Genomic DNA, 27,904 nt, shown 5'->3' on the forward strand with positions numbered 1-27,904 from the left:
CCCTTGCATTCACCTATCGCACCACCCCATCCATGTAAAGATTGAACAGCCAGGGCGACATAACACCTCCCTGACGAAGTCCCACCTTTACCTCAAACCATTCACTCTTTCCATTTCTAATCATAACGCAAGCTCTACTACTCTCATAAAAACTCTTGACTGCTCTCAACAGCTTTCCTCCTATCCCATATATCTGCAGTTCCTCCCACAGTGCCTTCCTGTCTACCCTGCCATAATCCTTTTCTAGATCCATAAAAGCCCAAAAAACATCCTTCCCCTTTCCTATAGCTTTCTCACATATCTGTCTTACCACAAAAATCTGATCTACACATCCCCTACCTGTCCTAAAACCACACTATTCCTCACCAATTACTCCCTCTCTTCCTCTCCTAATCCTCTCAATCAAGACCCTCCCATAAGCCTACCCAACTACACTTAACAAGCTGATCCCTCTGTAACTACTACACTCACACTTGTCCCCCTTTCCTTTGTAAAGCAGAACTATACAGGCACTCCTCCAGTCCTCCGGCACTCCACCCTCTCTCCAGCAAACATTAAATAACCTCACCAGCCAGTCCACCATAACTGTACCTTCTTTCTTCAGACATTCTGCATGGCATCCATCCAGACCAGGTGCCTTACCTGCTCTCATCATCTTAACAGCTGCTTTCACTTCATCCCTCCTTCTTTCTCCTCCATTTTCCTCACTCATTACTCTCATTTTCTTAGAGCTTCCCACTGCAACTACCTTTCCCTCCCTATCCTCCTTCACATTTAGCAACTCCCTAAAATACTCTGCCCACCTTCCTCTCACTGCCTTCTCTTCCATTATCATCTCTCCATCTGCACCTTTTCTTCTCTACTTGATTCGCCTCCTCTTCCTCTTTTGATTTCCTTCCAAAACATCTTTTTATTACTTTCAAAATTTTCTGTCATACTCTTTCTCCATTTCACATCTGCTCTCCTCTTTGCTTCCTTTATCTTGTGCCTAACTTCAATTCTCTTTACTTTGTACCTCTCATACAATTTCCTCGTCCTAATTTGTAGCCAATCTATGAATGCCTGCTTCTTCTCTTTTACACCATTCTTTGTTTCCTCATCCCACCACTCACTGCCTTTCCTTCTATTTCCTCCTGCCCTCCTTGTTCCACACATCATCTTTGCGCACCTTATGACTCCCTCCTTGAACCATCCCCATTCCTCCTCCACACCTAGTTCTACATACATACATACATATACACCTAGTTCTACTCTATCTTTTACTCTCTCCCACTCCTCTCTCAACTTCTTCTTATACTCATTCTCTTTTTTTTTTCCTCATTTAAGCAGTTCACTCTAAGTACCTCCCTACCTTCTGCCCTTTTCCTCTTTCTTTTTCCCCATTTCACATCTGCTCTCCTCTTTGCTTCCTTTATCTTATGCCTAACTTCAATTCTCTTTACTTTGTACCTCTCATACAATTTCCTCGTCCTAATTTGTAGCCAATCTATGAATGCCTGCTTCTTCTCTTTTACACCATTCTTTGTTTCCTCATCCCACCACTCACTGCCTTTCCTTCTATTTCCTTCTGCCCTCCTTGTTCCACACATCATCTTTGCGCACCTTATGACTCCCTCCTTGAACCATCCCCATTCCTCCTCCACACCTAGTTCTACTCTATCTTTTACTCTCTCCCACTCCTCTCTCAACTTCTTCTTATACTCATTCTCTTTTTTTTTTCCTCATTTAAGCAGTTCACTCTAAGTACCTCCCTACCTTCTGCCCTTTTCCTCTTTCTCCACTCTCAATTTACCTTCCACCAGGAAATGATCTGATATTTCCCCACTTTCTCCCCTTAGAACATGTACATCCTTAACTCTTCCTACCATACTCCTGGTCACCACTATATAGTCCATTAATGCTCTATCTGCCACCCTTCCATACATCACCCTCTCCCATGTGTACTTATGCTTGACTTCTTAAACACCGTATTTGCTATCATCAACTCTCTTTCCACCATCAATTCTCCACTACAATTCTTACCTGGAACTCCATACTTCCCAATCACTCCATCAATTTGTTCATTTCCTACCCTAGTATTTAGGTCTCCCAATACAACTACATTGACATTTCTCCCTAATCCCTCTATGCACTCATATCTACCCAAAAAGCCTCCCTTTCCTCTACGCTCTTCTCACTACCAGGCCCATACGCACTTACAAAAACCCACATCTCCTTTCCCAGCTTCACCTTCATCCACATCAACCTTGATGACACCTCCTTCCACTCTACTACCCGCTTACTTACCTCTTCACTTACTAGTATAGCCACCCCTTCTCTCCCTCGTCCCCTCTTCACTCCTGAGTACCTCCCAGCTACACTCCCAAACTCACAGTTGCCCTTTCCTTTCATTTTAGTTTCACTCAAAGCCAGTACATCCATCTTCTCACAAACATACTGCCTATCTCTTCCCTTTTACTCTCATCTGTACCACATCCACGCACATTAAAAGATCCAAACCTTAAGGTACTGGTTGGAAAGATCCCAGACCCTCTTATGCCTTTACTTTCTTTTTTAGGAATGTTCCCTTTTGGAGCTACAGGTAGTAGGACTCCTAATCCCATCCCCTGTCCCTTTTTTGTCACCTTTTATGACTCAAGTGGAATACTTGGTGGCAGTATTTGTTTGCCCCCCACCACAGGGTGGGTAGGCAAAAAAAGGAAATGAATATTCAGAGAAATGGTACAGGACAGTAACAAGGTGTTGGGGGACAGCATAACATAGGGACAGTTGTAGTATAAAAGTGTCATAATTTCTCTATGTACAGAGTTCTCCTCTATCACAGACAAAATGATTTGTGGCTCTGGTCTGTAGGGGCTCCCCATATAGACCCTAAAGTATCAACTCCATGCTACTTTGCCACAATAACATGCAGCCAATACCCCAGACCTAGTTTTAAATTTGTTTATTATTTTAGATTTGGCCAATTTATCATCTAGATTTTTCCAGTTGTTACATCTGTAAGGGGGAAAGGCCCTTGGTGTAGATAGATTGTTGCATCTGCAAGGAGAACCATTTCTTGATACCTTTCTGACATGTAGTCTTCTTCAATTTGTTCTTCTGACTTTGTGATATCAGTTCCTATGTCACTGTCTTTTAGTAAAAAAGGATGGGAGCATGTCCTGGTTGTCAATACTCTACATATGAAAAGTAAAGAAATTACAGTTTAACTTGACAGAGATCTTGTGCCCATTATACCAGCCTGGCTGTGTTGTTACCCCGTGAGGGAAGCATCATAAAAAGAAAAGGGGTGGACTTCCAACTTGGCCTTGATGATGGATATCCAAATGAAGTTAAGACAAAACAACTAAGTGTCAGATCCCATCCATCCAGAGGTGAAGGTGCTGACTAGTTTTGAAGATGGGGTAGCTGGGGGATAATTCTCTCTGATGTCCATCTTATGGGGCCACCACTTGCACATACTTATTATTGCACCCAATGTATTTGCATTTCATGGGATACAGAGAAACACAAATTTTAAAGCAAGTTTTATATATACATTACATTTTTATAGGTAGGTGCCCTGGAAGGTACAGTGTCTTAAGTTGACTCTAAGACTTGCATCAGCAATATCCTTTATATGGCACATAATTAATCAGGAAATCCTGTTCAAGTGAATTTCTACTGTCTAGAGGGATACTTTGATATGACCAAGCAAGCATGGTGAACTAGGGGAAACACATTGCAAGGAGAAAGTCTTTATTGATAGTACTATTAGTACAACATTTCATTCATCAGAGGTCTATCAAGTACTTGATAAAGCTCTGACATGCGAAATGTCCTCACAAGGGGTTCCTCTTACATCTGTTGGTAGTTGCCATTTTCAAACAAGCTTGATCCACCTTGTATAGCTAAAAAATATGACACTATATTAAGCAATAATGAATAGGATGGAGGATAGATTACATAAATATCTTGATGTAGGGATATAGTTAGCTACAGCAAACTATAAAATACAATATAAAGCCTAACTGGATGTTCAAAATAGTTACTATATCATAAAAACAACTGTAAATGTTGGATTCACCAGTCATTACTATTCAGCAAGTTTTGTTAACATAATCTATTTGTGTACAATATATCCCTCAACTGTCCTAATATCATTGCCCATTATGGCAGACTGAGTATTTATGTAAATATATCAGGTATCATTTACAGTACTGCTTGATATGAACAAGCCATTCAGGACTTTACTGTCTTCCCCTTCACATAGAGAAGAAAAGAAGAAAAAGTGGATACAAAATCTAAGGTCACTTTTTGTTTAATGCTTTCTTTTTCATGACATGGGAGTAATGGAAGAGGAGACACATTAAGTACAGCATTTAAAATTAATATCACAATAAAGGACATTATGCCCTCTCCAGATTCCCCTCACAATGTATACACATCATTACAAATACAGTATCAGTTAAATCTCTATATAGGACTGTTACATTTGCATTTCACCCTATCTGGCATCAGTTCATCTTTATAAAAATGTACAAAATTAACCATTTCTCAGACATAACTCACATTCATAACTACACACATCCAGGCATATAAACATATGTATCACAAACATCAACCTTAACTATTGAATCAGGCACGCTTTGCACACCAGTTTATGACCAGAACCTGAACTGTGTTACAAGTTGACTTCACTTTCTGAACTGTCACTATATCTTTTTCTCATTAATGAAACACTATGACTATGTTTTTCCTCAGCACTACATGATGAACTAAGAGGTTCTTGTGTGCAATCAAGAGAACTGTTGCAATTACTTTCTTCTTTCTTATGAGGAGCATCCTCTTCCTGAGGAAGATGTGATCTTTCTGCTGATGGGCAAAAAGATTGAAGCTCCTGAATTTGATGGTTGTTGTTGTCTACATGCACACATTCTGTTGTAATCTGAAAATGAAACAAGTATTTAGACAAGAAAAATTACACAGCACATTTACTATGGTCTGCCTAAATTTCACTGCCTACATCTTGAAGGTGTTAAAGGGATTATTTTAATCTAACATTAATTATAACTGTTTTGAGTTTCCTTATTTATGGAAGGAAAAACCCTTTGGTATTTATGTTCATCCTATGAGAAGTCAAGACATAATGGGTGGGAGTGGGTGTGTCCCTTAGCTGGTTACCTCCCATATGAGGGGAAGAGGCCTTTGGTATATAGACAGATATATGTATCTATGTCAATGTAGCTAAGGAAAATAATGACAAAAGGATCAATAAGAGAATCTGAAACCTTTTCTAGTTACAAGTCAATATTTCTTCCAAGACAGATTTACAGAAGGGTCTGAGGACCGTTGCTAGCTGCTGCGGGAATATGTGTTTCCACTCATTGAAATTCCCATACAAAGTGTGCATGGTGTGTGTGCTTAAATTTGGCTAACCCTATATATGAGGAAAAAGCTTTGGTCTATATGGCATATACTGTCTTTCTATATACAAAGGGCCTCTTGTCATTATAAGGGAGATAGCCAGCCATGGTATGCACCCATTCCCACCCATTCAGTGGGATATACATTATGCAGGTGTACACCATATACATTCACATTACCTTATTATCACTAGAATGCAAAGTTGCCGGAGTGAGTGCCACACCTCGGTGAGGCATATAGCCATTGGGGCCATGACCATTGACTAGAGGGGTACTGGGAAGAGAGTAGGTAACAGCTGCCCTATGGATGTGTAATGAAGTGTCTTCATACTTTGGAGAACTTGGAATCTCTGTAAATGAACAAAAGAAAAACAATAATAATACCACATATGTAAAGTTCATGACAAGTTACTTATATCCTTCATTTCTTTTTTAAAAAGAAACATTAACTCACAATTTTATTATGAGATGCCATGACATTGATAACTTAGGTTTCCTGACATCATTAATTGTACTTTACCATGGGTGTTTCCCTTATGGCAGCAGGGAAGTAAAAGAAAAAGGAATGTGAAGAAGCAAGCTAATATTTCTATCCTAAACTTATCTCTGACACTCATTATGGGCTGGTTTTCAAATGACAACCATTTTGGGCAGTTTTCTAAAACATTTCTATTAGTGTAAGGTAGGTGTACCAAATAAACTAAAATCAAGTTTGTTGCATAAAATTTTCTTTTGTCTGAGTCTGTGAGATGATGTCTGTTTGGGAATGCCTGTGTACTTACTTAGGGTAGAATTAATCTTCATAATAGTGGTTCTCCTGGAATCCTAGCCCTAGTCACTAATTTGCCATAATCTATCCTGATATTCCATGATGCTACAGAGTCATTTATGTGGGATTTACAAGCAGTGATAGCATATAAAATCCCATGCCTTTTGTTTAGGGCACAAATTGGAATTAACCCAAAAATGTTCCTCAGTAAAAAAAATTTTATCCTGAACAAAAAAGGCATCAATCTGCCATAACAGCAGAGGTTCTCTAATCATGAGTATACTTCCCAGTGTTTTGTCTAAGAATGGTTTGTGCATAAGTGTATCCTTGAGTATATGTTTTCATTATAAAAATAATTGTGTAACAAGAGTATGCTATAACAGTATTTCAGAGCTTTCAAATGAATTCATATCTCTTTCCATACCTTGCAAATTCTTATTTTTGCAGGAGTATGCAATAAAGGAAATGAGGACAATAAGTAGAAGGATTCCAAGTACAGCACCAAGGACAATGTAAAGATGAATATTTGAAAGTGATGTGTAGTCATCTCGTGTGATGCCTGAGTCACTGGGCACAGGTGTTAGGCTTGTTGTTGTCACTTCCAAAGAGGGAAATATTTCTTGACCTAGGAGAGGGAAAAGTTACATGTAATAATGTTTTCACAATGGAAAAAAAAATCAGTCAGTGTGCATTCATTATATTTTGATTTCTGATGATACTACTTACTTTTTTTCCTATTGCTTACAATATCTGAAAACTCTGAGGTGCCTGCCAAGTTGAAACAGTGGATTTTGAAGTCATAAGCAACATCTGCTTCAAGATGTGAGACAACATAGCTCTTCTTGTGGGCTCCAAGCAGAGTTACCTAATAATGAAAACATAAATTTTCTTATGATCACACCAATCACAAAGCAAGTCACATATAATGAAGTTAAGAAACCTCTTATTAAATTATATACATATACCAAAAGGCCCTTTCACACTTGCATGAGGAGAGAGCCAGCCAAGTCATGCACCCACCCTTCACCCATCCAACACCTATTTGTTGTCCCTTCTATCTGAGCACCTTGTGAATGAAGGGCCATCCCTGACCCCTGCCCATTGATCAGATCAGAAGCAATGGAGCAAGACACCACCTCCAAAGCAAGGGCCCTACAGCCTAAGCTGGTTTATCCCCACTGCTTCATTATATTGTGACCTAATCCCAATCCACTCAAGAATTTATAAAGCAAGCAAGAAGAAATCCCTTTGGGCAGCATCAACATGAAACAACAGAAGCATGAAATCAAGAAGTTCAATTCATACACATACTTTCATGTAGTCCCCTGCACTGGTTGACTGACGGTAGTGAATAATAAAGCCTTCCACTGGAACACCTGGTGTTGCATTATATGTCCATTCCATGTACACTTTGGTAGGTTCTACAAGTACACAGGGATCAAAGAATTATAAAAATTCTGCTTAAGTGTCCTCATGAGTGTTTCAACTTACAGCTTCTCATTTGTCAGTGGAACATCACTAACCTATCTGGGTGATATTGGTGACATCCGGTGGATATAGAGGTCTCTGCATTGTAGCATCTTTCTCCAGCAGGAACTTGGCAGAGGTGGGTCCCAGTTTGGAATCATTGTTTGCATACACGGCAGCTATTCTAAACCTTTGCAAATGAAAAGAACAGTTTACAATGACTGGGTAGGGGTGGTGGGATGATGTTGCGTACTGCCATGTATTGGTGGTGGTCTCTCATGTCAGGGATTAGTCTAACGTGCAGTAGAGTCCTAATAAGGCAGTTGAAAATGAAAATGAACAGTTGAAAAAGCAATTTGTATAGCTATAAAATTCTACATAATATAATTGCTAAAATTATTATTAAAATACCCCTCAGAATTGCTTAGAATTCATCTCAGAAAATCCACAAAACACTGCCTTTGGGGGTGTGGGGCACTCTAAGTGGACCCCAAGCCCTAGCTTTGCCCCAATGGCTTCAGCCCTTTGGTCCTTGCATCTGACAATTTTATGCAGTTCTAAAAATTCCTCAGAATAATCCCTGTCTCATGTAATGTGATGGGTGCCTTGGGTTTTGTTTGGTAGATATGTACTGTGTGGGATGCTCGCTGGTTGAGCAGTTTAGAGCATCACCATTTGGCATGAAGGTCTGGAGTAACCAGTTTGAACCCTGCCTGGCAGTAAGCAAGTTCATATTAAGGGCACACTACATTAATTCTACATTAAATTGAAATAGAAAACATGGTCCCATCTGGAGTATTGGCTGCATGTTATTAGGCATTATAAATTACTCAGTAGCATGTAGCTGATGCTTTAGGAACTATATGGGGTGCCCCTATGGACTACAGCCAAACATCATTTTGTCTGTGTTAAAGAGAATCTCAAATCATAAAGAAATGATTTATTGTACAGGAACTGTCCCTCCATTGTGCTGTCCCCACCCTCTTAATACTGTCTTGTACCTCTTCTTTGAGCATGTATTTCCATTTTTGCTACTGTCCCCTGTGGTAGGGGGAAGAAATAATACCACCACAAGTTTTCCAATACAGATTGTAAAAGGCTACAAAAATGGGATGGAGTGATGGGACTAGGTACCCTGCTCTCTATAACACTATTCCTATGAGAAGTCAAGGTAAAAGAGGCTCTGCAAGGAGTTTTCCAATCAGAATCCTTAGTTTGGGTCTTTTAATGTGTAAAATGGAAGAGATAGTCAATATGTTTGTGAGAAGGAAAATGGATGATCTGGCATTAAGTGAAACTAAGTTGATAGGGAGGAGAAATTTTGGAATTTGAGAAGGTAATGGGGAGGGTGTTGAGAGTAAGGAGAGGATGAGGAAGGGAAGGGGTGGCTCTACTAGTAAGTGAGGAGATAGGAAAGCATGTGGTGGAGTTGAAGGAAATTTCTTCAAAGTTAATGTGGATGAAGTTGAAATTAGGAAGGGAGATGTGGGTCTTTGTAAGAGTATATGGGCCTGGTAGTAAGAAGTCTGTAGGGAGGCTTTTTGGATAGATTATAATGAGCGCTTAGAGAGTTTTGGGAAGAATGTCAATGTAGTGGTATTGGGAGATCTCAGAGCTAGAATAGGGGATGAACCAAAAGATGGAGTGGTACGGAAGCTTGGAGTGCCAGGTAAAAATCATAGTGGAGTGGTGATGGTGGAGATGTGTGCCAAGCATAAGTACACATAAGAGAGGATGGTGGATGGAAGAATGGTTGATAAGGCATTGATGAAATATGTAGTGGTACCCAGGAGAAGAGTAAGATGAGTTCTGGATGTTCTTATGGGAGAGACTTGGGGAATATCAGACCCATTCTGGTGGAAGGTAAGTTGAGAGTGGAGGACAGTTGGAGAAAGAGGAAAAGGGCAGAAGGTAAAGAGGTGCTTAGAGTAAACTGCTTAAATGAGAAGGAAAAGGAGTTGGAGTACAAGAAGCTGAGAGAAGTGTGGGAGGTGATGGATAGACTAGAGGTAGGAATGGAAGAGGAATGAGTGTTTCAAGGAGGGAGGAACAAGATGTGCAAAGATATATGTGGAACATGGAGAACGAGAAGGAATAGAAGGAAGGGTAGTGAGTGGTGGGATGATGAAGTGAAGAAGGTAGTGGATGAGAAGCAAGCATTCGGGGATTGGTTGCAAAGAAGGATGAGAGAAACATATGAGAAATACAAAGAAAAAAGAGGAGCAAATCATAAGATTAAGGAGGCAAAAAGAAGAGCAGATGTAAAATGGAGGAGTATGTTAGAATTTTTTTAAAGTAATAACAAGATGTTTTGGAAAAAACTAAGAAAGGAAGGGGAGATGAGTCAAGTAGAGAATGAAAGGTAAAAAGCACAGATGGACAGACATTAATGGAAGGAAGTAGTAAGAGAAAGATGGGCAGAGTATTTTACAGAGCTGTTGAATGTGGAGGACAGGGATTGATTGGTGGAACCAGTGGGGTGGGTGCACTAAGAAAATGACGGTGATGAGAGAGGAAACTAGAGAAGAAATAAGAAAAGATAAGGTACAAGTAGTTTTGAAAATGATGAGAACAGGTAAGGCATTTGGGTTGGATGGATGTCATGCAGAGTGTCTGAAGAAGGGAGGTACAATAACAGTAGACTGACTAGTGAGATTGTTTAACCACTTCAGTATGAGTCAAATTCTTATGCGCAGCATCAGCTGCCATATGTATGATGCTTCACACTACTTGCATTATAAAATATAAAGTCACTGCTGTATTACTCATTCTCTTTTACTCAGAATAATAATAAACACAGGAAATGTGATCAAACCAGTTCACAGAATCCAGTGGTAACTCATGTACAACTACAAAAAATATATATAATCAAGATGCCAAAGCCAGCATCCTCGTGTACCCACTCGCGCCTCATGACACCTTTGTAGGCGTCATTGTACCAAAGTGGTTAATGTGTGTCTAAAGGAGGGTAGAGTGATAGAGGACTGGAGGAGTGCCTGTATAGTTTTGCTTTACAAGGGAAAAGGGGACAAATGTGATTGTAGTAGTTTTAGAGGGATCAGTTTGTTGAGTGTAGTTGGAAAGCCTTTTGGGAGGGTTTTAATTGAGAGGGTTAGGAGAGGACCAGAGGGAGTAATTGATGAGGAACAATGTGGGTTTAGGAAAGGTAGAGATAGTGTGGATCAGATTTTTGTGGTAAGGCAAATATATGAGAAAGTTTAAGCAAAAGGTAAGGATATTTTTTGGGCCTTTATGGATTTGGAAATGCCTTCTGACAGAGTAAACAAGAAGGCCCTGTGAAATGCTTTGCAGATATATAGGACTGAGGGAAAGATGTTTAGGGAAGTCATGAGTTTTTATGATAGTAGAGCCAGTGTTAGAATTGGAAATGGAGAATTTGAGGTAAAGGTGGGGCTGCATCAGGGATGTGTCATGTCACTATGTTCAACATGTACATGGATGGGGTAGTACATACATACACACATATACCAAAGGCTTTTTCCCCTTACAAGGGAGGTAGCCAAAAAACAAAGGCATAAAATCCACTCCCACCCCATTCCATCCCCACATACTCCACTCCCATCCACCCCCTCCCTCCCTCTTGTCTTTACTCCTCTGACCCTGCCACAAGTGTGGTGTTGTCAACAAGGAACAACTGGCTCACCTCCAACTTTTCTCAATTTTCTTTAACCATCTCCAACGTCCTGCCCATTTATCTCCTGTACCACCCCATTTTTGACCTTGAATTAAAAAATGGGGTGGTACAGGAGGCAAATGCAAGGGTAATGGGTAGGGTGTTGGAAATGGTTAAAGAAAATTGAGAAAAGTTGAAGGTGAGCCAGTTGTTATTTGTTGACAACACTACACTTGCAGCAGGGTCAGAGGAGGGATAAAGGCAGTTTGTGACAGTTCAAGAAGGAATGCAATAGGAGAAAACTAAATGAAGGTAAATGTGGTATGGCAGCAGGTTGGTAGTAAGTCATGAGGGTGAGAAGCTGGAGGTAGTGGATAATTTTAGGTATTTGGGGTTGCATGTGGCAGGAAAGGGAGGAATGGAGGTGGAGGTAAACTGTAGAGAGAGTTAAGGAAATGCATTGGGGGATTAAAAAGTGTCATGAAAAATAGACAGCCAGAAATAGATGCAAAATGGAGATTATATGAAAGGGTGATTGTGCCCATTGTGTAGAGCAGACTTGGAATTTAAGAGAAGCACAGAGGAAAAGTTTAGCGTGTTTGAGATGAGATGTATGGAAGGGGTTACAGGGTTGGATAGAGTGAGAAACAAGGAGATGAGGAGGAGAGTGGGAGTGGAAAAGGAAATAGCAGATAGGGCTGATGAAAGAGTAGTGGGATGGTTTGGAAACATGGAAAGAATAAGTGCAGAAAGATTAATAAAAGAGGTGTGGAAGGCAGAGGTGGATGGAGAAAACTTAAAGGGATGTCCGAAGATGAGATGGATAGATGGTGAAAGGAGCTTTGAGCAAGAGGGGAATGCCTATTGAGCAAGGAAGGGAAAAGCAGGAGGTAGGGGCGACTGGAGAATGGCTGTGTATTTGTAATACTGTGATGCAAGGATAGGAGGGGATGGGGGGGAGTAGGGAGTGGCTATGTGTGAATGATATTTTGACTCAGCTCAAAGGGGTTTCTCCCTGGTTTTTCTTTTTCTGCATGAGGGAAAGGGGAGGAGGGGTCACCAATTAAGTGAACTGGCCTTGTTGTGGATGTACTCTGTCTTGCTGCATTGCTTCTGACCCAGGGCATTGGGCAGGATACAAAGATGACCCATCATCCACATGGAGCTAAGATGAGAGGGAAGAAAGGGTGGTGGATGGTAGTGGAATAGGTGAGAGTGAAATTGGTGCAAATAGGTATGTGCCTTTTGACTTGGCTACCTTCCTTGTAAGGGGAGAAATCTTTTATATATAAATAGATACATACATACATACATATATACATATACCAAGGCTTTTTCCCCATTACAAGGGAGGTAGCCAAAAAGGAAAAGGCATAAAATTATTCCCACCCATTCCATCCCTGAATACACTCCACACCCCTCCACCCTCCCTCTTATCTTAGCACCTCCTGGATGACAGGTCATCCCTGCACCTTGTCCACTGCCCTGGGTCAGAAGCAGTGTCGCAAGACACAGCACATCCACAGCAAGGCCGCTTCATTAAATCGGCGACCTCCCCTCTCCATCCCCCCATGCATAAAAGGAGAAGACAGGGAGAAATCCCTTCAGGCTGCATCAAATTTTGCTCACACATACTACCTCACCCCCCAACCCCTCGCCCATTTCACCTCCTGCATCACAACATCATCCATACACAACCATATAAACAGATAGACATTAAATTTCCTGTCTCAAATAGTTCTCCAATAAGAGATACCATCTGAGTCTTTTCTCAGAGGGGAAATTCATGGTGTAAAATCAAAATGGTTACATATCCCAAAGACTTCAGTCTTTACATGTCTGTAGGTGTTCTGTGTAAAGCTTGTAATTATTCTTAGGGTTCTGTTTTGTCTAATCTATAGTTTGTACTCTGTCACAGACCAAGTACAGTCATTATGTTCTTTACAAGTAATTTGTAGCATAAGGAGAAATTAAAATAGTTAACATTAATTCAAGATAGAGTGAGAAATGAGGAGGTGAGGAGGAGAACAGGGGTGGAAAGGGAGCTGGGAGATAGGGTTGATGAAAGAGTATTAGGATGGTTTGGACACATGGAAAGAATGAGTGAAGAAAGATTAGTAAAAGAAGTGTGGAAGGTGGAGGTGGAAGGAGTGAATATGAGGGGGCGTCCTAGGATGAGATGGATGGATGGGGTGAAAGGGGCTTTACAAAAGAGAGGAATGTCTGTAGAGGAAGGACGGGAGAGGACAGAAGATAGGGGTGAATGGAGAAGGGTTGAGTATAGATGAGGCTGTGATGCATGAGGGGGAGTGGGTGGGGGATGGGGGGTGAGGAAGTATGGATGAGAAAAAAAATTGATGTAGGTCGAAGGGATTTCTCCCCGTCTTCTCCTTTCCTGCATGAGGGGAGGGAGAGGGGGGGGTTGCCGAATTTAAGAAGTGGCCTTGCTGTGGATGTGCTGTGTCTTGCGACACTGCTTCTGACCCAGAGCAGTGGACAGGATGCAGGGATGACCCGTCATCCAAGAGGTGCCAAGATAGGAGGGAGGGAGGAGGATGGAGGGGAGTGGAATATATGGGAAATGAAATGGGTGGGAGTGATTTCTATGCCTTTTTCTTTTTGGCTACCCCCTGTGTAAGGGGGAAAAAGCCTTTGGTATATGTATGTATGTATGTAACATTAATTCAGTACAAACTTAAGCCTGCATGGTCCAGTGGATAATATGCCTGCCTCAGAACATGGACGGTCTGGGTTTGATCCCCAGTAAGTGCAAAGCACTTTCACAGTTTTCCAACCCCTCTTCACAACAGCAGACATCAGAGGTGCGGTTGATCAATGTCACATAAATATATACTAGCACCAGTATGGTCGCTGATTACACTGATTTCAGATTTCATTCACAACCACAGCTATTCCAACATACCAAAACTTCATATGCAATTCTCACCAAATATGCAACCTTACCAAGCCAGATTAAGCCACCATGGTGAGGTAAAGAGGCATTACAATTTCTCAGGGGATAGGCCAGTCATGCAGTGGACCATTAAGAGTGAACTACACAAATACAAATTTGAAAACTTGAAGTGGTCCATGAACAATGAGCAAAATAAGGCTTACTTGTAACCATGATGTGGTTTCAGGTCAGTCACCTCATAACTGGTGATATGTGCTGGAATATCCTCATCAACTGTCGTCCACAAATTTTTACCACGAACACCTAACTCTTTATACTGAATCTGTATTGAGAAATATATTTGAATGTTAGTGACAAAGATGTTTGGTAATATCATTCTATCAGGGCATGTATATTTTTCAAACTAAAATCAATGACCAGCATATACAGTGTCAACTAATTCCTCCTTAATAAAAATGTGAACAATATTACAAAATAATGAATTTACAATCATTTGGATGTTGTTCTACTCTTAAAAAACTAATTAAACAAATATATTAATAGATAAATAAATACATACAAATATTTCAACATCACAAGAACCTAATGGACAAGAATATGAAAGGTGCACACAAAAAATGGATGGTGTTCTTTACTTTAAAGAAGCATATAGGAAGGGAAGGTGTTGATTCTGCTGTCCAGGTTACCATGACTGCTTCGTCTGACATTTTGGTCATGTTGGGCTGCGAAGGAGGAATCATCACACCTGGCAAGCAAAAACAGATTCTGTGTTATTAGTTTTCATGTTCCTTAAAATGTATTAGTGACCCTAATATTTTCTATACAGGAACTTGATTTGGATTAATAAATATTTGCACAAACATTTTATTGTATTATCTGTTCTCATCATTACTATGTGATAAGATGAGAGGGAGGAAAGGGTGGTGGATGGGAGTGGAATGGATGGGCATGGGTAAGTACCTTTTGATTTGGCTACCTCTCTTATAAGGGGGAAAAAAGCCTTTGATGTACAGATAGATGATGATGATGATGATGATTATGATGATGGTGATAATGATGATGATGATAATGATAATTATTATTATTATTATTATTATTATTATTATTATTATTATTATTATTATTATCATTATTATTATTATCATTAATATTATTATCATTATTATTATTATTATTATTATTATTATTATTATTATTATTATTATTATCATTATTATTATTATCATTAATATTATTATCATTATTATTTAGCTACCTCCCTAAAGCCTCATTTACATGGGGCAAGTTGAGAGGCAAGTCAAGTATACAAGTTACTTGCTGTGTGTAAACATCTGTTTGACAAAGAAAACTGGTCAGGTTGCCCAATTTTTTTTGTCAAGCAGATAACTACACATGGCAATTAACTTGCACATTTGACTTGCCTCTCCACTTACGCCGAGTAAATGAGGCTTTATAAGGGAGAAAAGCCCTTGGTATATAGATAGAATAGATAGATTACTATTATTATTGTTACAATTATTATTATGCCTTGACTTTTTCTCTCTTTCTCTCTCTTTTTCTGCATGAGGGGATGAAGAGGGGGGTTACCAATTAAATGAAGCAGCCTTGCTGTGGATGTGCTGTGTCTTGCTGCATTGCTTCTGACCCAGGGTGATGGGTGAGATGCAGAGATGATCCATTATCCAGGAGGAGCCAAGATGAGAGGGATGGAGGGGTGGTAAATGGAAGTGGAATTATGCCTTTTGACTTTGGCTACTTTCCTTGTATGGGGGAAAAAGCCCTTGATATATGTATATATGTATTATTATTATTATCATTAGCAAGAGGGGATGGACGGGGGTTGATGATTAAGTGAAGTAGCCTTGCTGTGGATGTGCTGTGCCTTGCTGCATTGTTTCTGACCCAGGGCAGTGGGTGGTATATAGGAATGACCCATTGTCCATGAGAGGGAAGAAAGAATAGTCGATGGGAGCAGAATGGGTGGGAGTTGGTATATGCCTTTTGACTTGACTACCTCCCCTGTAAGGGGGAAAGAGTCCTTGGTATATAGATAGATTATTATCTATATTATTTATATTAGAATTACATCTTCTCTATTTCCTTCTTACCTTTGTTCTTCCATGCTCGTCCTCCAAAACCTCCATCTGGATTGCAGATGGCTTCTCCATCTCGTCTTCCTTCTTTCTTTTCTTCTCCTCCACCTTCCTCCTCAACATTAACAACAGGTATTTTCTTCCTCATTCCACGACCTCTTCCTCGTCCTCGGTTAGGTTTTCTACCTTTTTTTCTCCCTCGTCCTCCTTTCCTTCTTCTACCATCCTCTCCATTTTCTTTATCATTATTACCCTTGAATCCTCTTCCTCTGCCCCGTGGCACAGAGGTATCTGTAAAGAATGAAACATGAAATCTCAAAAAAGAATAATATGAATTCCTATTTACACTTACAGGAGGCACTGAGATGGGAGGGGCATTAAGTAGGTTTTAATTTATGTATGGTCATCCCCTTGTAAGGGGAAGGAGCCTTTGATGTTATGGCTAACTTACATTTTTTTTACCCATAATACTTTTCCTGTTCCTTCTTTCTGATGTCCCTTTGAATCTATCCCTTGCCAATCCTCCATTTCTTAGTTTCTTATATCCTTGTGGTGATGGGATAAAAATATCAACAATATGTTCTCATGTATGTCACAGAAGGTTGGAACAGAATGAGAGGATTGAGAATTCCTCTCTATCTCTCTTCTCTCTCTGTCAATCTGTATGATGTTTACATGTGGTCCAGATGGGCCTACCTTGGTGAACAATGCTGGTATCGCCAGGATGTGCTGTGATGATTGTGGGTCTGACAGCAAGCATAGCCTCCTTCTGTGCAGTGCCCAGGGCATTACTACCAAAGCACTGGAAAATTCCAGCATGTTGCTTCTTCACTTGCGAAATCCTCAGGCCATCTTCTGTTCATCAGATCAATAAGTTCAGTTTAAGGGCATTATTATTATTGTTATTTTATTATTATTATTATTATTATTTTTTTTTTTTTTGTAAACAAGTACGATTTCAAGGTCATTCAGACACAGTCTATAGGATACTTTCAATGATGAAAAAGAATCCATGTTTCTAAATTGTAAAGTATTGTTATATGTTTTTTTATGTACAGTATTTAAATAATCTTACACAATTATATCTATCTAACTGTACTTCACAATAAAGTCTACTGCTGATATGCCCCTTTTGCTTGTGATTCATTCACTCTACCCATGGCTCTATTTGAAAAGCTGACCTCTTGACATTATTTCCACACTTTTCCTGTTGCAACTTCTATTCATGGCCACCTCTAATCTTGTCCAATGACAACTGATTGTAATCTTTTTTGGATGGATGGAGTGAAAGGGTTTTTGAGCAAGAGGGGAATGTCTGTTGAACAAGGAAGGGAAAAGGCAGGGGATAGGGGTGAGTGGAGTATGGCTGTGTTTGGATGATACTTTTATGCAGCACAAAGGAGGGGATGAGGAGTGGTTGTTTGTGAATGCTATGTTGATGCAGACCGATGGGATTTCTCTCCATCTTTATTTTCCCCATGAGGGGATCGAGAGGGGGGGGTCGCTGATTAAATGAAGCATCTGTGCTGTGGAAGTACTGTATCTCACTGCATTGTTTCTGACCCAGGCAGTGGGCAGGAGACAGGGATGACCCTTCATCCACAAGGGCTTAAGATTAGAGGGAAATAAAGGTGGTGGGTGGGAGTAGATGCATGCCTTTGACTTAGCTACCTCCTTGTTATATGCAGTAGATAGATAAATTACCACCCTTACTTGCATGTGCATTTACCTAATTATGATATACAGCAAAGAAGCTATACTCATGGGGTTCTGTCTCTTTTTCCCTATCAAACTTGGTTTTGAATTCCCTTATGGTTTTAAATTGGGCTCTGCCATCTAAGCTAATCTGGCAGTTTATACATCATGTGTACATGTATGTTTGGGTAATATGCAACAACAAAAATGAACAAATGACTAACCTTTTATGAAGATTATTCCATCAGACCTGACCAGCTCTCCATTGAAAACCCAAATAACCTCTGGCTTTGGCTTCCCTCTGATTTGACACTGCAATGTCACGGAGCTTCCTTCTTCAACTGTCTGCTCCAAGGGTCCTTTAACTACCTCAGGGGGCACTGAAAAAAAAGGATTGTAAGTGCAACCAAAAATGTTACTTGTCCCTTTTCCTCTATTTGGAAAAGCCTGATGACATGCACCTACATTTCCTTTACTTGAAATGCTGATGATCAGTTTTAATCACCATTATCACTCCCTAAATCTCTCCTTGACCACCTCCATAGGGCCATGTATATAGTCAAACAGTTTGTCAAATCCAGTTTGTCAAACAAGTGTTTGAAGTTATGTTTAACCACGTGAATGGGGTATTTGGTTGTTAAACACATTTGACAAACATGTTTGACAACCAAATACCTCACTCACATGGTCAAACATCTCTTCAAACACATGTTTGACAAACTGTTTGACTGTGTAAATGGCCCTTATGACTCCACCTGTTTGGTGCAGCATTATCCACTTCCTGTGCCCCGCTGCCTGTTTTGTTTCGTTGGTTCTCAACAGCCCTGCCAAGGCAGGGAGGTGACCCAAACCTCAGCCTTAAAGATTCCAGCAGGTTGCCACAGCTGACAGGACTTGCCCTACAGAGGTTTCTTACTTCCCACCTTGTGGATGTGGGATGGAGATTTTTTTTTATTTATTTATTTATTTATTTATTTATTTTTTTTTTATTATTATTATACTATTATTATTATTATTATTATTATTATTATTATTATTATTATTATCATTATTATTATTGTTATTATTATTATTATTATTATTATTATTATTATTATTATACTATTATTATTATTATTATTATTATTATTATTATTATTATTATTATCATTATCATTTTTCATTCTCTGTACTAATGGAACAAATTTTCATGGCTTATGAGCACAAATCACAAGACACCACTCTTGGCATATCCCCAGTCCTCAGAACCCAGTTCCCTGGTACTTACCCTGGTAACCAAAGCTGCTCCCAGGGAAACTGCTTCTTGTGACAGTTTGGCCTCCAACTCTTGGGGTTAGGGGGTGGTCCCACAATGCAGACGCCACCACACCAGGACCAGCATTAAACTGTCCAGCATGTAACATTTCACCCCCATACTATACAGCACATTATGGAAGACTGCATAGTACACAACCACACATACCAACAACACAATATACACTCTGTAAGGGATTTGTGGGCAAACCCTGTTCTAGCTGTGGTGTTCCTCAGGGAAATGGGACTGCTCAGACCAGACAGTCTAGGGAATGACAACAACAAAAACAACAACCCAGTTCCTCACCATGAACCTCAACAGCAACCTGGAGGGAGGAATTCCTGCTGACGCCATTTTCCACGTGACACACATAGGTGCCTTCATCAGCAGGAGAGACGGACAGAAGCTCCAGGTAGCCGCTGTCCTTTATCTGGGCACCCTCTGGAAGCTCTCCACCATACCGGCTCCAGTGGATCTGGGGTCGAGGGTGACCGGACACCAAACAGGGCAACAATAGGTTTGATCCTGCAAGACAAGGAGATCATTAGTTCTTCCACTACTGCTGATCTGTGTATGTGTTCTGGCTCCTGCCACCAGCCAGAGGGAACTTCTCTGTGGAATGAAAGGGTCAAACCCATCTTGATAAATCCTATTCATTTTTCCATGAAAAAGAGGACTCATGATAAATCTACCTATATACCAAGAGCTTTTTACCCTTACTCTAAGATAGGTAGCCAAATCAAAGGCACATACCTACCCTCACCCCTTCCACTCCCCTCCACTACCACTTCCTCCTTCTCATCTTAGCTCATCTCTGTATCCCACCCACTGCCCTGGGTCAAAAGCAATGTAGCAAGACACAGTACATCCACAGCAAGCCCACTTCACTTAATCGGCGAACTCCCCTCTCCGTCCCCTCATCCAGAACAACAGAAGACGGTGTGGGCCGTGTCAAAATATCATTTACACATAAGCACCCCCTACTCCCCCATCTCCCACTCCTCCCTTCCTTGCATCACAGTATCATCTATACATAACCACTCTCCACTCATCCCTATCTCCTACATTGCTCAATATACATTCCCTTCTTTCTCAATGCCCCCTTCAACTCATCCATCCATCTCCTCCTCAATCGTCCCCTTAAGTTCACTCCCTCCAGTTCTGCCTTCCACACTTCTTTTACTAATCTTTCTTCCCTCATTCTTTCCATGTGTCCAAACCATCCCTATCTCCAATATCTTTTTCCACTCCTGCTCTCCTCCTCGCCTCCTCATTTCTTACTCTATCCAACCTAGTAACCCCTGCCATACTTCTTAGAAATTTCATCTCAAACAGATTCAAACTTTTTCTCTCTGCCTCTCTTAAATTCCATGTTTCTGCCCTATACAAAGCTGTCAGCACAATCACCCCTTCATACAATCTCCTCTTTGCATCCATTTCTAGATTCCTATTTCTAATGACACTTTTTAATCATGATAAATACAAACTACTTAAATGTATTTTAATTCTCTCTGCATGAATATAATTTTCTTCACAAAATAATACCAACTGACACCTAGACATAAATGACTCAAAGATGTCTGCACAGTTGTGGTAACACGTCACTGGGTCAGGTTTGGGTGTCCGCAAGAGTAGTACCAAGACCACAAACCAGAACAAAGTGCCCAGGGACTTTTGTCGCCGACTGTAAAATAGTACCCATTTGGTCGCGGGAGAGACGCCGTGACTCAGGGATGTCGCCCTGACGATGACGTTGATGACGACGATCCGGACCAAAGAGGAGCTCCTCTTCCTACTCCTTTTCCTTCTCCCTTTCTATCTCCTGCTTCTTCTCCTTCCCCTCCTCCTACTGCTTCTCCTCCTCCTCTTCCTCCTGCTTCTTCTTCTCTTCCTCCTGCTTATCCTCCTCCTCTTCCTCTTGCTTCTCCTCTTGTTTATTCTCCTCCTCCTACTTCTCCTTTTCCTCCTACTCTCCCTCCTCCGGCGGCACTACTACTCTGGATTTGCAGAGGTTCCGTCTGTCGTGGGTGACGGCCGACGCTCAGACTCATGGGCGATCTTTCCCTCCCCTCTCCCTCACCACTCCCCCTAGATCAGCTCTTTCGACTCCGTGGCACGCTTTATCGGTTTTATTCTAGCTAACGCTAGTCTATTTTATTCAATTGGAGGACAACCTTTAGAGGCATGGGGCAAATATCTATTGACAATATTTCAAGTACTGTCAATATCATACATGCACATATTGACATACGTATTACATATATTGGCATACACACACACACACACACACACACTTTCAACGAACGGACGGCTTGACGAACGCTCTGAAGAAAAGTGCAGATTGAGGATACCAACGCAAAGAGAAGTGCCTTTTTGTATTTGCAGGGGGGGGGAATTGCTCGTGAGGTAGTGGGAAAGTAAGGAAAGAGGAGAGGGGGAGGGATTACTGGGGAAATGGAAGGTAATGAGGATGTGGAGGACTTGGCCCAGGCAGACGGGCGGAAGGTCAACATGAAACGACCACCGGATGACGAAATGGCAAATAAAAATGTAAAGATTAGAGGTATAGAGAGGAGAAATACAGTAGAAAGTGACGAGAATATGTTCCAGGGATTTAAAGAGGGTGGGGGGGACACAACCCCCCCCAGACTGATAAGACTAGAGGAGAGAGTTGATAAGGTGATCGAGGACTTGGAACGTAAGTTAGGTAATGTAGGCTCCATTCTCCAAAGAATTGAAAGATTGGAACAACTAGAGAAGGCTAACAGAAACTTAACTGAAGAAGTAGAGGACCTAAAAAGACAGTTAGGAAATGTAAAGGAGGAGAATGAGAAATTGAAGAAGAATAGTAATGAAAACAGTGAGAAAATAGCTACAGAAGCTAAAAATTGGAGAATAACTCAAGAAGGGAATAAGGTTTCATTCACTGACATAGTCAAACAGCAATTGAAAGAACATAATGAAGACTCAGTTATTAAAGTGATGAGACAGAAGGAGAATATAGTAAGAGAATTAGCTGACAAAAAGAAATGTATAATTATATTAGGAATGGAAGAGAAACATAACCCAGATAGAACCGCAAGAATCAAGGAGGAAAATGAAAGGGTAAGCAGTTTATTAAAATTAGTCCAGGAAGATGAACCAGAAATTATAAAGGAAATTGAGGAAAAAATTCAGACTCGGAAAATATAGTACAGATAAGACCAGACCAATTAAGATTAAATTCAGGTCACAAACAACGGCAGAGAAAATTCTATCCAAGACAGGGAAACTAGCAACAAATGATCAATATAAAAAGGTATGGATAAAAAGAGAAATGAATAAGGAGGAAAGAGAGGCAGAAAAGCAGAAAAGAATTGAAGCTAAGGCAAAAAACGAGGAAAGAACGGAGTCAGAGAAAGAGAGATTCTATTGGAGAGTAGTGAACATGAAAATAAAGCAGTTCGACATACTAAAGAAAAACATAAGGGAAACAGAGAACACAATGGAAGTGGCAGAAAACTAAGAGTGTCTTACACAAATATAGATGGATTGATAACAGGATTGAATGAACTGAATGATTATTTGAAAGAAAAAGAACCGGACATAATGGGAATTGTAGAAACAAAATTAAAAGGCCCACTACCACCCAACAGTGTAGGACATGATACATACAATTATTGGATTAGAAACAGAGAGAAAAAACAAGGGGGTGGAGTTATGTTCCTGACAAAGAAAGATATAAACGTGAAAGGTGTCATATATGGAAAGAATACAGTAGAGATGATTATGATAGAAGTGGAAGACCGAGATAAGAAGAGCAGAAAATTTGTGATCAACTATGTGCCTCCGAAAACAGCCTCATGGGAGGAGAATGAACATAAAAGTATGTTAGAGGACACAAAGATAGCATTAACTAAAATAATGGAAGACGGAGGAAGAATAGTTATGATGGGCGACTTTAATTGCAAAGAAATCTGCTGGGAAGAAATGACAGTAAAGAGTGGTGATGACTCATGGGGAAATGCTCTACTTGAGATGATTACTGACCATTCAATGACACAATGGATACAAGAGAACACTAGGTATAGAAATGAAGAAGAACCATCGAGGCTAGACTTAATAATTACATCTGAACCTAGAATAGTGGACAAGATTGAATATAAAACACCAATAGGTAAAAGTGACCACATATTGATTGAACTGGAACTTAATGAAGAAAAATATATGAAAAGAAATGAACAATATAGAAAAGGAAGAATGATGTATGAAAAAACAAACTTTGATAAAATAAGAGAATTCTTCCAACAAGAAAACTGGGAAGAAATATACAAAGAAGAAACATCAGTGGAAGAGAAATGGAATATTTTGACAAAAATTTACAAAGAAGGAGTGGAAAAGTATGTCCCAAGACAAAAACAAGAAAAAGAATATGTAAAATGCTGGTACAACAAAAGTTGTAGGGAGTTAAAAGACAAAAGAGACAAAGCCTGGACCGGATGGAAAAAAGACAGAAGACCTGAAAAATGGAAAATATATACTGGTTATAGAAATGAATATGTACAAAAGTGCAGAGAGGAAAAAAGAAAATATGAAAAAGATGTTATAGAAAAGTGTAAAGATCAACCAAAACTATTCTACAGATTTGTAAACAATAAACTGAAAAACAAACAAGACTTGGAGAAATTAAGACAAGGGGGAGTTGAATACACTGAGGAAATGGAAATGGCAGAAATTATGAACAAACATTTTAAATCAGTGTTTACAAGGGAAAATATACAACCTGAAGAGATTGAGTGGAAGGAAAAAGTCCCCCCTATGGAAGAAATAGAAGTAACGAAGAATGAAATATTGACACACTTGGGTAATTTTGATGTCAGAAAATCGCATGGGCCAGATGAAATAGCAAACTGGATTCTGAAAGAATGTAGGAATGAACTGGCAGACAAAATACATAGCATAATAAGCAGTTCCTTAAAAGAAGGAAAAGTTCCAGAAGATTGGAAAAAAGCAAATATAGTACCTATATATAAAGGAGGAAATAAAGAAGAACCTACCAACTATAGACCAGTCTCTCTAACAAGTACAATAGCAAAAATATGTGAAAGAATTATCAAAAGTAGATGGGTAAAATACTTGGAAAAAAACAACGTACTAAATCCAAGGCAATTTGGATTCAGACAAGGACGATCATGCGTCACCAATTTAATATGTTTCTATTCAAGGCTAATAGATATAATACAAGAAAGAGATGGATGGGCTGATTGTGCATTTCTAGACCTAAAAAAAGCTTTTGACAAAGTACCACATAAGAAGTTGCTTAAGAAATTAGAATATGAAGGAGGAATACAAGGTAAATTGCTAAATTGGATGGAAGACTTTTTGCAAGAAAGAAAAATGCGAGTAGTGATAAGAGATCAGCACTCAAAATGGAATGAAGTAATAAGCGGTGTCCCGCAGGGAACAGTTCTGGCCCCAATAATGTTTGCTATATATATTAATGATATGGATGAAGGAATTGAAAGCTATATGAGCTTCTTTGCAGATGATGCAAAATTACTGAAAAGAGTGAAAACTGAAGAGGATTGTGAATCACTACAGAGAGATCTAAATACAGTACAAGAATGGAGTAGGAAGTGGGAGATGGAGTTCAATACAAAAAAGTGTAGTATAATGGAATTTGGAAAAAGCAAAAACAGAATAACAGGATCATATAATTTGGGAGAAGAAGGAATAAAAAGAGTAGAAAATGAGAGGGACCTGGGAGTCATTGTTATGAATAATATGTCACCTGAGAAACATATAAATAAGATTTTTGGAGAAACTTATAATTTAATAAGAACAATCAAAGTGGCATTTACATACCTGGATGAAGAAATGGTGAGGAAAATCCTAGTCACCCTGATAAGACCAAGATTGGAATATGCAGCAACGATATGGTCACCAAGTACAAAAAAATGTATAAAAAAACTTGAAAGAATACAAAGAGCAATTACTAAACTGGCACCAACACTCTCAAAACTATCATATGAAGAGAGACTACAAAAACTTAAACTACAGACACTAGAGCAAAGAAGAGAGAGAGGAGATTTGATAGCTATTTACAGAATCATGAAAGGCATAGAAATTACTGATAGAGAGAATCTGATAAAATGGGATGACAGAAATACAAGAGGACACGGAAAGAAAATAAAAAAAGACAACTATAGAAGAGATTTGAAAAAGAACAGCTTTCCTCACAGAGCAATAGACAGTTGGAACAAGTTAGATGAGAAAGTGGTGTGTGCAAAAACAATACATGAATTTAAAAATAGTTTAGATAAAATGAGATATGAAGACGGGACCTCACGAGCATAGCTCCCCTTCCCGTAAAATACAACTAGGTAAATACAACTAGGTAAATACACACACACACACTTTCAACGAACGGACGGCTTGACGAACGCTCTGAAGAAAAGTGCAGATTGAGGATACCAACGCAAAGAGAAGTGCCTTTTTGTATTTGCAGGGGGGGGGAATTGCTCGTGAGGTAGTGGGAAAGTAAGGAAAGAGGAGAGGGGGAGGGATTACTGGGGAAATGGAAGGTAATGAGGATGTGGAGGACTTGGCCCAGGCAGACGGGCGGAAGGTCAACATGAAACGACCACCGGATGACGAAATGGCAAATAAAAATGTAAAGATTAGAGGTATAGAGAGGAGAAATACAGTAGAAAGTGACGAGAATATGTTCCAGGGATTTAAAGAGGGTGGGGGGGACACAACCCCCCCCAGACTGATAAGACTAGAGGAGAGAGTTGATAAGGTGATCGAGGACTTGGAACGTAAGTTAGGTAATGTAGGCTCCATTCTCCAAAGAATTGAAAGATTGGAACAACTAGAGAAGGCTAACAGAAACTTAACTGAAGAAGTAGAGGACCTAAAAAGACAGTTAGGAAATGTAAAGGAGGAGAATGAGAAATTGAAGAAGAATAGTAATGAAAACAGTGAGAAAATAGCTACAGAAGCTAAAAATTGGAGAATAACTCAAGAAGGGAATAAGGTTTCATTCACTGACATAGTCAAACAGCAATTGAAAGAACATAATGAAGACTCAGTTATTAAAGTGATGAGACAGAAGGAGAATATAGTAAGAGAATTAGCTGACAAAAAGAAATGTATAATTATATTAGGAATGGAAGAGAAACATAACCCAGATAGAACCGCAAGAATCAAGGAGGAAAATGAAAGGGTAAGCAGTTTATTAAAATTAGTCCAGGAAGATGAACCAGAAATTATAAAGGAAATTGAGGAAAAATTCAGACTCGGAAAATATAGTACAGATAAGACCAGACCAATTAAGATTAAATTCAGGTCACAAACAACGGCAGAGAAAATTCTATCCAAGACAGGGAAACTAGCAACAAATGATCAATATAAAAAGGTATGGATAAAAAGAGAAATGAATAAGGAGGAAAGAGAGGCAGAAAAGCAGAAAAGAATTGAAGCTAAGGCAAAAAACGAGGAAAGAACGGAGTCAGAGAAAGAGAGATTCTATTGGAGAGTAGTGAACATGAAAATAAAGCAGTTCGACATACTAAAGAAAAACATAAGGGAAACAGAGAACACAATGGAAGTGGCAGAAAACTAAGAGTGTCTTACACAAATATAGATGGATTGATAACAGGATTGAATGAACTGAATGATTATTTGAAAGAAAAAGAACCGGACATAATGGGAATTGTAGAAACAAAATTAAAAGGCCCACTACCACCCAACAGTGTAGGACATGATACATACAATTATTGGATTAGAAACAGAGAGAAAAAACAAGGGGGTGGAGTTATGTTCCTGACAAAGAAAGATATAAACGTGAAAGGTGTCATATATGGAAAGAATACAGTAGAGATGATTATGATAGAAGTGGAAGACCGAGATAAGAAGAGCAGAAAATTTGTGATCAACTATGTGCCTCCGAAAACAGCCTCATGGGAGGAGAATGAACATAAAAGTATGTTAGAGGACACAAAGATAGCATTAACTAAAATAATGGAAGACGGAGGAAGAATAGTTATGATGGGCGACTTTAATTGCAAAGAAATCTGCTGGGAAGAAATGACAGTAAAGAGTGGTGATGACTCATGGGGAAATGCTCTACTTGAGATGATTACTGACCATTCAATGACACAATGGATACAAGAGAACACTAGGTATAGAAATGAAGAAGAACCATCGAGGCTAGACTTAATAATTACATCTGAACCTAGAATAGTGGACAAGATTGAATATAAAACACCAATAGGTAAAAGTGACCACATATTGATTGAACTGGAACTTAATGAAGAAAAATATATGAAAAGAAATGAACAATATAGAAAAGGAAGAATGATGTATGAAAAAACAAACTTTGATAAAATAAGAGAATTCTTCCAACAAGAAAACTGGGAAGAAATATACAAAGAAGAAACATCAGTGGAAGAGAAATGGAATATTTTGACAAAAATTTACAAAGAAGGAGTGGAAAAGTATGTCCCAAGACAAAAACAAGAAAAAGAATATGTAAAATGCTGGTACAACAAAAGTTGTAGGGAGTTAAAAGACAAAAGAGACAAAGCCTGGACCGGATGGAAAAAAGACAGAAGACCTGAAAAATGGAAAATATATACTGGTTATAGAAA

At 39.5% G+C, this 27,904-nt stretch overlaps 1 protein-coding gene across 2 annotated transcripts in view; it reads right to left on the bottom strand.

The window, feature by feature from the left end:
• Positions 1–3,520: 3,520 nt before the first annotated feature.
• The window catches only part of LOC143025339 (interference hedgehog-like), a 130,367-nt gene continuing 105,983 nt past the window's right edge, over positions 3,521–27,904 (bottom strand). For both annotated transcript variants that reach the window (XM_076184837.1, XM_076184836.1), the window contains 12 exons: positions 19,578–19,796; positions 18,202–18,357; positions 16,979–17,137; positions 16,298–16,573; positions 14,825–14,934; positions 14,393–14,511; positions 7,698–7,831; positions 7,486–7,595; positions 6,901–7,039; positions 6,599–6,799; positions 5,586–5,755; positions 3,521–4,927 (listed from right to left, as the gene is read on the bottom strand). In XM_076184837.1, coding sequence (XP_076040952.1) covers positions 4,664–4,927; positions 5,586–5,755; positions 6,599–6,799; positions 6,901–7,039; positions 7,486–7,595; positions 7,698–7,831; positions 14,393–14,511; positions 14,825–14,934; positions 16,298–16,573; positions 16,979–17,137; positions 18,202–18,357; positions 19,578–19,796 — 2,057 coding nt within the window. In that variant the 3' untranslated portion in view covers positions 3,521–4,663. The remainder of the gene's footprint in view (positions 4,928–5,585; positions 5,756–6,598; positions 6,800–6,900; positions 7,040–7,485; positions 7,596–7,697; positions 7,832–14,392; positions 14,512–14,824; positions 14,935–16,297; positions 16,574–16,978; positions 17,138–18,201; positions 18,358–19,577; positions 19,797–27,904) is intronic.

Source organism: Oratosquilla oratoria, chromosome 5, assembly GCF_046742065.1.
Source record: "Oratosquilla oratoria isolate Oo_2021 chromosome 5, ASM4674206v1, whole genome shotgun sequence".
Taxonomy (NCBI): Eukaryota; Metazoa; Arthropoda; class Malacostraca; order Stomatopoda; family Squillidae; genus Oratosquilla; species Oratosquilla oratoria.